The 11,210-nt window shown below is 32.5% G+C and overlaps 2 protein-coding genes across 2 annotated transcripts; both read right to left on the reverse strand.

The window, feature by feature from the left end:
- Positions 1-1,059: 1,059 nt before the first annotated feature.
- On the reverse strand, positions 1,060-4,495 carry LOC129870456 (GTP-binding nuclear protein Ran2-like). The gene is made up of 8 exons (XM_055945258.1): positions 4,388-4,495; positions 3,184-3,253; positions 3,016-3,072; positions 2,769-2,886; positions 2,235-2,324; positions 1,962-2,141; positions 1,795-1,872; positions 1,060-1,408 (listed from the first exon to the last, which is right to left on the reverse strand). Exons 1-8 carry the CDS (start codon positions 4,388-4,390, stop codon positions 1,339-1,341), a joined length of 666 nt encoding a protein of 221 aa, XP_055801233.1. The 5' UTR covers positions 4,391-4,495; the 3' UTR covers positions 1,060-1,338.
- Positions 4,496-5,912: 1,417 nt separating this feature from the next.
- LOC129870457 (GTP-binding nuclear protein Ran1) lies at positions 5,913-9,531 on the reverse strand. The gene is made up of 8 exons (XM_055945259.1): positions 9,404-9,531; positions 8,231-8,300; positions 7,828-7,884; positions 7,574-7,691; positions 7,064-7,153; positions 6,789-6,968; positions 6,621-6,698; positions 5,913-6,238 (listed from the first exon to the last, which is right to left on the reverse strand). The coding sequence occupies exons 1-8, from the start codon at positions 9,404-9,406 to the stop codon at positions 6,169-6,171; spliced, it is 666 nt and encodes a 221-aa protein (XP_055801234.1). The 5' UTR covers positions 9,407-9,531; the 3' UTR covers positions 5,913-6,168.
- Positions 9,532-11,210: the final 1,679 nt, after the last annotated feature.

An 11,210-nucleotide genomic window follows, 5' to 3' on the forward strand; every position in this document is an offset into this window, starting at 1 on the left:
GAATTAAAATTTAAAATGGTGGACAAGATCCAAGAAGAAAAAAGATGGAAGAGAGGGGTGTGTGTGTGGAGGGGGGGAGAGGGTAGTGCAGAGAGTGAACATATAGTTAGTTTATTTCAAATTTGAGTCCTTGATATCCTAATAAATGGAGAAGGGCCTAAAATGCTCTTAAACTATGAGATTTGGTACAATATTGCGCTCCATCCACCTTGTAAGTGTGGTCAGTTAGAAATAAGGGTATTTTGAATCAAAAGGTTAATATCAGGGGTATTTGGAGGCCAAAAGGTAAACGGATGACAGTTTTGTACCAATTCAAATAGTTGAGAGACATTTTAAGCCCTTCTCCGTTTTTTTATTACATTGTACTGAGCTTCGTTATCCTCGTCCTCTATGTGAGCACCTTAGAAATAATCTTATTAAAGTAGGAATGTATACTTCTGTTGATAATTAGCGCTTAGGTAGCATGTATTTTTTTTTTTAATGAACACGCGGGTGGGGATGATCCAGAATTAATTTATGGTATCTAGACAAGGTACATGCTAGAAGAAGTCCAATAAATACATAGACAAAGTTTAGCAGCCCTTTTATGCAAGCCAAGTTGGAAGAAGTAAAGACGAAAACTTTCTTGTCATCGGAAGTAAAACGTGTAAGTGTCGCATCAAGCAAAATAGCATGACCTGAGTATCTTTAACTAATCTGTCAATAAACAATTGGGAACTTTGTTGCTTTCCAACATAATGTCAATTAAAATATTGACTTGCAAATTGTCTTCTTACATGGATTAAGTGAGATGGATCCATCCATACTCTCGATAAGGTTTAAACGACTAATCCTGAAATGAAATGAATAGTAAAATAGCATGTTCATAGATGGGTCAGCAATGAAGGTTGGTTTCTCTTTCGGTAAACATAACCACAGCAGTGTTTACACCGGACCATAGTTTCAGCTGCTTATTATTTTATGAATTAGAATATCCAATGTTAAGACTTATAATACGAAATTTTCCCCTGAAACGGAGGAAGCCTACCTCATAAGCATTTAAATATCTTCAGAGACAAATTTGTCTGAATATGTAAGCTAGTAATAATATTATAACAAGCTCAAACCGAACCTCGACAAAGTGCGCGCTTACATCAAAATCAGAATAGAACAAAATCTAACCTAATAAACCACAGCCTCATGGCCACAGACAAACATATCTAATAACCAATCAATAATAATAGGAAGCAGAGCAAACAGATCCTCAAACAACAAAGACTGAAGTCCTAATATAGAAAATTCAAGGACCAGGAATAAGGAAAGGTGCAATGGTGAAAAACTGCTCTGAGCCTATGCCTTCTATTCAAATGCTTCATCATCGTCATCTGGAAGTGGCTGATTAATCGCTTGTTCAAGCTCTCGTTCATGCCTTGAATAAACAGAGAATATGGCCAAAAATTAGAAATCATACAACAAGAAAACAAAATTTCAAGCACAAGGAACCTAGCACATCAAAGAGACAAGCAAGCCACAGGCTCAACTTGCATGATCTAAACTTAACAGGAACCTAATACTTGTTCATACTCTACTATATAACAAGGGTTATTTCATGATCAAAATCATAAGTTCTAACTCTGAGATACATATTAAGATGTTACAAAGTATCTACAAATCATAATCTACATTTATATACATATTAAACAGTGAGTCTGTATTCTTGTCTTACTGAAGGTTCTCAATTCTATGGAATACACAACTTCAATATTAGTATAAGTAAAAAATCAATGAAGCACCAAAAGTAAACGGAGATCTTACTGTGCCTGTGCAGCCAAGTCAATTTGTACTTCTGGGGGAGCAAGTGCAGGTGATTCCACAAAGTGAAGATTACCATCCCTACAAGTAGGACAAGAAATTAGGTTCAATACATCGACAGTATATAAGACTCGAGCAGACAGGAAATAGATTTATATTTAGAAAATTACCCAGCAAGCTTTCTAGCAAGGTACAGAAAAGGCTTCTCAAAGTTGTAGTTACTCTTTGCTGAGATCTCATAGTATTGCAAATTTTTCTTCCTGTGGAAGGTAACTTGCTTTGCCTTAACCTGCCTGTTCTTGACATCAACTTTGTTTCCACAGAGAACAATGGGGATGTTTTCACAAACCCTGGAAGAAGCAATGGAAAAGCCATTTCAGATTCAATTGCATATCATCAATTAAGTTGAGTATAATGTTGGCAATCTATGAAGAGTTCCTCACCTGCAAAGATCTCTATGCCATGTAGGAACATTCTTGTAGGTCAGACGGGCTGTAACATCAAACATGATAATCGCACATTGCCCATGGATGCTGCACAATAGACGTAGAGAGAAATATGAGAAGCCAAAATACAGTCCCCAAAAGTTTCAAGTAAGACTAACTAATGGCAAGGCAATCATCCATGTGTTTGACATAAAAAGGAGTAGCAAGGTACATATTCAAATGTTATATTATATCTGAGCTTAAAGAGACGCAGAGTGTGAGCACAATTACTGGCACCTCAGATAAGATAACCTGAGATAAAAGACTGCATTGTAGAAATACCAATAGTGACTTTTGTTGTAGAACAAAACATGTCAATCAACTATTCTTCACAATCAGAACAAACCAGCATTGCCTTAATACCAATATTTTCTTTGTTCTGGAAACTTGGGACTTTACACATTCACTATTTGATAGTAAAAGCTTGTAATCAGAAATAACATCCATTGAGCAGCAGAAACTAAAGGCTTTTATCTGTATAGAATCACTTACTAGTAACCATCTCGGAGACCTCCAAACTTCTCTTGTCCAGCAGTATCCCAACAATAAAAGCGAATTTTCCCACAATTTGTGAAGAAGTCTAGTGGATGAACCTCCACACCAATAGTGGCTGTATGAAAACGAAATTTAATAATAGCCGACTCATGAGAAACCAAACAAACCTACTGAACAAAATAACAACCCAAATTATCCAAGGAATTGTCCTATCAGTACAACTGACAGGAAACTAAAAACTTACGTTCATATTTTTTCTCGAATTCACCAGTGAGATGCCTTTTGACAAAAGTTGTCTTCCCTGGAAATCAATTACAACAGGGACCATTAGGATAATCATAAAAAAAAAGAAGCAAGCAACTAATCTCAAAGAAACATTCACTTCAAATCTCAGCTAAACATAGAAATATACCAGTTCCTCCATCGCCCACAATAACAAGCTTGAAACTTGGATAATCTACAGTTTGTTGGTTTGGTAAAGCCTGTAATAATAGATTCACAAAACACCAACACATGAAATCAGCCAAAACAGTTAGAATCCAACCCTAACCACATATAACAAATAAAACACATCTACATCTTCAAAAACTTATCCCAATCGATAAGCATATAAGCCCCAATCGATAAGCATATAAGCACCTCAATCTCAAACTATTTGGGGTTGATTATACGTCTCATACTGATAAATAATTCACAGCCATACAAAACTCATCTCCATATTCAAAAACTCATCCCAATCAAAGTTAAAACCAACTTATAACAAGAACAAAAGGAAAAGTTGAATAAAATGAATCAACAAAGTGTATAAACACCTCAATCTCAAACTATTTCGGGCCTCAACTATAAATCTCATCTATATTATGATCAATTATCATTCAAATACTTTGCAGCTACACAAACCTAGTCTACATCTTCAAAAACTCATCCGAATCAAAGCTAAATCCAACTTGTAATAGGAATAAAGGGAACAATTCGACAAAAAAAAATCATGTAAACACCTCAATCTCATCTATATTATGATCAATTATCATTCAAATACTTTGCAGCTACACAAACCTCATCTACATTCAAAAAATCATCTGAATCAAAGCTAAATCAAACTTCTAAAACTAAGAAAGGGAACAATTTGACCCAAAAAAAAACCTGTAAACACCCTCAATATCATCTATATTATGATCAATTGTCATTCAAATACTTTGAGGCTACACAAAACTCATCTACATCTGCAAAAACTCATCCAAATCAAAGCTAAATCCAACTTCTAAAACGAAGAAAAGTAACAACTAGACCAAAAAAAAATCGCATAAACACCTCAATCTCATCTACATTACGATCAATTATCATTCCAATACTCATAAATAATTTGCATCTACACAAATCCTCTTCTATCCAGACTTTTCAATCCAATTAATACAAAATTTATAGATAATAACATAAAACTACCAGCCGCAAAAACAATAAACTCATCTACATCTTAAAATCTCATCCAAATCAAAGCTAAAAAAATCAGCTAATCTCAAACAATTATCGCAAATTATAGAAAATAAGAAAAAAAATCAACAAAACATATGAAAATTGAACGAGATACAGAGTATACGAAATCAAAATTTACTCACCATATAGAAAAGATGAGAGCAAAAAAACGCAGCTAAGCTTCGAGAGAGAAAGAGAGTGCTAGGGTTTTTGTGAGTGAATAAAAGTGAAACGCGAAGTAGGGTTTATAAATGGGCGAATTGGCTTTAACTTGACGCCACTTTTGGGTTTTTTTTGACTTATTTTTTCCGCTACTTATATTTTTCTTCAATGAGCATTTTTTGAAAAATAAACTCTCAATAGGGATGAGTTCTAAGTACAATCGATTTATTTACAATAACTCACAAATCACACAAAAGAGGTAATCCGCACTAGACAAGGACGAGCTCGACCAACAAGATAAATATTAATAGTAGTAGTCGAATTTAGAGTAAGGTTAATTTAGTAAATACACATTTAATTAAAAATTTCTTAAAAAATATATCGAAATAATAGATGTCAACTGATATAAGACGGAGAAAGTAATTTTCATGTGGGAAACTAATAAAGTGTTTTATTTTCTCTATATTTGTCTAACTTTTGTAACTTCTAAGCTAATATTTTGCACTTGGATCCACTAGAAATGTAATATTGTGTTTAGTATCCCTTGTTGTATTACAAATTATACAAAACTTGAATGAGAAAGATACAATATACACCAGTGTTATTTCTCCCTGTTTTTGCATATATTTTTTATCATATAGAATTATAATTAATATACACGTCAGTGTTATTTTTAATTATTTTGTGTAGTTTTTATTTGTTGTGCTTTGCTTTTCTATTTTCGAAGTATTAGTATTAGTCTTGTATTTATTTTTTTAAAATTTGTTGATTCTTTAGCCTTGATATTTGTATTTTCATGTTGTTCTGAAATTGCAATTGAAAGCTTTAGTTGCACTTTAGTATTATTTTATTAGTTTCCTGTATTAGTATTAGTCTTGTATTTTTTTTTTAATTTGTTGATTCTTTAGCCTTGATATTTGTATTTTCATGTTGTTCTGAAATTGCAATTGAAAGCTTTAGTTGCACTTTAGTATTATTCTATTAGTTTCCTGTATCATTTATCATAAATTAAGTACTCGTAATCATTAACAGGAAATTTTAGATGCACGAATTGAAATTAATTTGTTAAATGTTTCTAGTTCCACTTCAAGTGTGATGTGCACTATCACCAAGACAAGAAGATAGAGAAGTGAAGAATTCAGAGTAATCCAACTGACTTCTACACCCATGAATGAATTGACCAATAAAGTTAGAAAGACCACCACTAATTCTGAGAGGGAATAAATGGTAAAATATCATATCGTACCAACGGAAAGTTACAAAAATATCTCATTGGTCAGAGATGGCTCGGAACAAAACAAAATATAGTCCAGTTACTCTTGGTCATTGTATTGTGATAATATAACCGAACCATAATGCCTGCTGCTTTTATCATATTTTGTATCCAAGGTTGAGACTTTCTAAAATGAATTTCTGCACTTAAACAGATGAAGCCTCACAAACTAGTTACCATCACTATTCACTATCAGCTAACATGTAAATATCTTCAGAGAAAAAATTGTCGAATATGTGAACAAGTAATATTATAACAAGCTCAAAACGGAGCCTCGACAATGATCAGGACCGGAACAGAACACTGTCTAACCTAATACAACACCGCCTCACTGCCCCAGACAGACATATCCAATAACCAATCAATAGTACAATGAAGCAGCAAATAAATCCTCAGACGACAAAGACAGAAGTCCAAATATAGAAAATTTAAGGACTAGGAATATGGAAAGTTGCAACGGTGAAACTGATCCACTCTGAGCTATGCCATCTATTCAAATGCTTCATCATCGTCATCTGGAAGTGGCTGATTAGCAGCTTGTGCAAGCTCTTGTTCATGCCTGAATAAACAGAGTAGGGTTAAAAGATTAGAAATCATACAACGAGAAAACAACATTTCAAGCACAAGGAACCTAGCACATCACAGAGACAAGCAAACAACAGGCTCAACTTGTATGATCTAAATCTAACAGGAACCTAATACTTAATCATTTTCTGTAAGATACAAGGGTTATTCATGATCAAAATCATCAGTTCTAACTCTGATATACATATTAACATGAATTGAGCATTGTCTAACTTTGGTATATGTATTAAGCAGTGAATATCTGATAGTTTCAGAGACTTCCCGATAGTTCGCAATACTAAGGAATCCGCATATAAAACTTCAATATTAGCAGAAGCACAAAACAATAAAGCACCAAAAGTAAACAGATATCTTACAGTGCCTGTGCAGCTAAGTCAATTTGTACTTCTGGGGGAGCAAGTGCAGGTGATTCCACAAAGTGAAGATTACCATCCCTATAAGTAGGACAAGAAATTAGGTTCAATACATCAACAGTATATAAGACTCGAGCAGACGGGAAATAGATTTATATTTATGAACATTACCCAGCAAGCTTTCTAGCAAGATACAGAAAAGGCTTCTCAAAGTTGTAGTTACTCTTTGCTGAGATCTCATAGTATTGCAAATTTTTCTTCCTGTGGAAGGTAACTTGCTTTGCCTTAACCTGCCTGTTCTTGACATCAACTTTGTTTCCACAGAGAACAATGGGGATGTTTTCACAAACCCTGGAAGAAGCAAGGGAAAAGCCATTTCAGATTCAATTGCATATCATCAATTATAAGTTGAGTATAATGCTGGAAGCCTGTGAAGAGTTCCTCACCTGCAAAGATCTCTATGCCAAGTAGGAACATTCTTGTAGGTCAGACGGGCTGTAACATCAAACATGATAATTGCACATTGTCCATGAATGCTGCACAATTGATGTAGAAGAATATGAGAAGCCAAAATACAGTCACCAAAAGCTTCAACCAAGACAACAAACTAATGGCAAGGCAGTCATCCATGTGTTTGACATAAAAAGGAATAGCAAGGTACATGCTCAAATGTTATATCTGAGCTCAAAAGAGACGCAAGCGCAAGCACAATTATATAAGACCACATTGTAGAAATACCAATAGTGGCATTTGCTGTAGAACATCACATGTTATCAACTATTCTACACAATCAGAACAAACCACCTTATTTCTGATATTTCTTTGTTTTAGAAACTTTGAACTTTACACACTAACTATTAGGATATGATAGTAAAAGCTTTTAGTCAGAAATAACATCCATCAAGTAGCAGAGCCTTGCAGAAAATAAAGGTTTTTAACTGCCTAGAATCACTTACTAGTAACCATCTCTGAGACCTCCAAACTTCTCTTGTCCGGCTGTATCCCAGCAATAAAAGCGAATTTTCCCACAATTTGTGAAGAAGTCTAGTGGATGAACCTCCACGCCAATAGTGGCTGTATGAAAATGAAATTAAGTAATAATCGACTCATAAGAAACCAACATAATAAGAAACAGAGCAAGCCTATTGAATAGGATAACAACCCAAATTATCGAAAGACTTACAGTCAGTACAGGAAATTAAAAACTTACGTTCATATTTTTTCTCGAATTCACCAGTGAGATGCCTTTTGACAAATGTTGTCTTCCCTGGAAATCCATTTATAACAGGAACCATTAGGATACTCTAACAAAAGGAAGCAAGCCACTAATCTCAATGAAACATTCACTTCAGTTTACATAGATCAGATTGGATACTACAAATAACAGTTATCATATAAATTTTCAGTGTAAACTCATACATGATTACTAAACTCTTTGAAATAACTTTCATATTTAAAAACCATTACGAATCAAAATTTCACATTAATCAATAATTTTCATATGTTTGAAGAAATCAAAACAAAAATATCTGTTTGACATCATATGTTATTACTATATTCTCTTTGAAATGAAAGATACTAGAAACAAATCTCAGACAAACATAGAAACATACCAGTTCCTCCATCGCCCACAATAACAAGCTTGAAGCTTGGATAATCTACAGTTTGTTGGTTTGGTAAAGCCTGTAATAATAGATTCACAAAACACCAACACATGAAATCAGTCAAAACAGTTATAATCCAACACTGATTACATACCAAATATAACGCATCTACATCTTCAAAATCACATCACAATTAAAGTTAAAAACCAAATTCTAAGAAGAACAAAATGGAGCAATTGGACAAAAATTCGACCAAGCGTATAAGCACCTCAATCTCAAACCTAAGTTGCGCTTTCTTCCCATCGACATGACAAAGGGGGGTGAGGTGGGGGGATTTTGATCTCTCAAAATAAAAGATAAAAGTATATATAAGACATGTAAGATTGCATACTTCCAATCCTTTTAAGCTTTTCCTCTTAGTCAATATTTGCTAATTATAAAGGTTTACTTTCTCATAGACAAAAGGGATAATTTCTAAATTAATTATTCCCATGTTGATTTTTAACAATTAATTCATGTTTCTTAACTCCCATCTTGGAGAATAAATGATTTGAACTCTACAACATACCATCTAGGTTTTCTACAAGCTATCTCTCAAAAGAAAGAATAAATTTAATAGTTTTATTTCATAATTTTTGAATGTTTTAAGCTCGATCTATATGGATACAAATCTTAAAAATTGGACTTTTCCCAAATCCCACACTCAGATACGCATCAAAAGCTTATACACACCTTAATCTCAAGCTATTCAAGGTCGATTATACATCTCTTATGTATAATAAGATCAATTATCATTCCAACAGTCATAAACAAAATCATAGCTATACAAAACTCCAAACCCAACTTCTAAAACGAAAAAAAGGAACAAACTTGACCAAAAAAAAAAAACAAATCCTATAAACAACTCAATCTCATCATCCCGATACTGATAAACAATTTGCAGCTATATAAATTCTCCTGTATTAAACACTTTCCGTTCCAATTAAGATAAATACTTTCTCCAAATTATAAAGAACAACATAATACTAACAGCCTCAAAGAATAAACTCATCTACATCCTCATAAGCTCATCCAAATAAAAAAAAAATCCAACAAATCGTATAAACACCTCAACAATCATCTAATTATCTCAAAAACATTAAAAAATAACTAAATATATGAAAATTAACGCGATTTACTAACCATTATCGAAGAAAAATCTTTCAAAAGAGAGAGCGGCAGGTTTTTTTTTTGTGAGGGAAGAAAAATGAAATGCGAAGTAGGGTTTATAAATTGGGAAATTTGCTTAAACTTGACGCCACTATTTGGTCTTTTTTATATTCTAGAAGATGCCAATTTTTTTGAATTTCCAAATTATTTTTTTTTATTTTTTTTTGTGTGTGTGTGTCGGAAACTAAGTAAAATAACTAATGTTTTTAATTTTTTAAATCTTTTTCTTTAAATATTTGTCTTAACTTTTGTAAGTTCTAAGCTAATATATTTTGTACTTGGGTCCACTAGGATTATAATATTTGCTTTAGTGTCCCTTGTTGTATTACAAATTACACAAAACTTTGAGTGAGATCTGATTTTAATTGTCCATTTTATTATTTTGATATGTTTAATAATACTTATCTAGTTTATAAAATCAATGAATAATTTGACATTGTTCAGAATAATTGAATTGTTCAAAGTTTAAGACGGATGTTTGAAACTTTTTCCATATTTACCCTCTCATATATTGAAGTTTTATATTTTTGTAGGAAATAAATCACACTATTTGAAAAGTTATATTTATGATTTTACAAGGGCAATAGTGGAAAGTATGATTCAAATTACGTCCTTAAATATTTTTCTTAATATGGGGGCATTGCCTCACAAATTCAGTTAATATGAAATAAAGGGAGTACTATTTATTTTTCAATGTTTAGATGACTTGTATTTAGATTTGATAAAATAACCCATATTATTTACTTAATTCACGCGCCAAGTCAAATAGTGGACCACTATTATTAGACAGAGGGAGTAATTATTTGAACGGATTAATTTGTAATTTCAATAGTTTTACCTAATAAACTAGTTGATTGATGATGTAAAATGCAATTTTAGAGTTTACAAATCTACTTAAGTTCCTAGTTAAGTTGATAGTCTTTGTCGAGTCTTAAATTTTGATTCCTAAATTTAATACTTGCAGGAAATGTCCATTTTGAGTTGCTCAAGGTTGATGTTTTCGCTAATTTTGACTTTATAAATTGTCAACTTTTATCTTTTCATATGGGGTTTAGTATTTTATTTACTTTTTGTTGTCTATATTTGATAGATTTTTCTTTCCCTTTTATGATCGAAAGATTTTTTTTGATGTGTTAATTTGATAACTAGTTATAATCGATAAATTGTAAGAAAACCACATGTGTTATAAGCTAGTATCCACATTAATTAATCTTGAAATGAAATAGGCAAGTTTTCAAAAAATATATATAATTCATGAATTATAACCATATTTTGGAAAGGTGTCAACTGTCATAATTCATATGTATTTTGATTCATGCATGTATGGATAATCTCTGACCTATCAGCTGCTTAACCAAGTACTTGGAATCATTAATAAAATTAGTATGAATGGAAATGGAAAAAAAAAGTGTAGCTAATTATCCAACAATAACATTAAGGGTGTATTTCAAAATTATTATGTACTTAACCACTTAGCTGTGTTGTGCTAATTACTCTCCCTTAATGGGCCCAAAGTTTAGCTTAGAATGTGCCTTTATTGTAAAGTGGACTTCAATTTACAGATATTGTGCAAGCCTACTTAGTAATTGAAATTTCACTCTGGGCTTTATCAGTAGCCCATTAAGCACACTTTTGTTTTGAATAATTTTAAATAATTTGAATAATTATTTAAATAACTAATCTTCCACATGCTATAACTTCATACAAGGATCCTCTCAAGGGACCTACAAATAATCAACTTTGTGTCGGAACGTGACACCCGATCTAATTATGTGTCGGA

This window comes from Solanum dulcamara, chromosome 10, assembly GCF_947179165.1.
Source record: "Solanum dulcamara chromosome 10, daSolDulc1.2, whole genome shotgun sequence".
Classification (NCBI taxonomy): domain Eukaryota; kingdom Viridiplantae; phylum Streptophyta; class Magnoliopsida; order Solanales; family Solanaceae; genus Solanum; species Solanum dulcamara.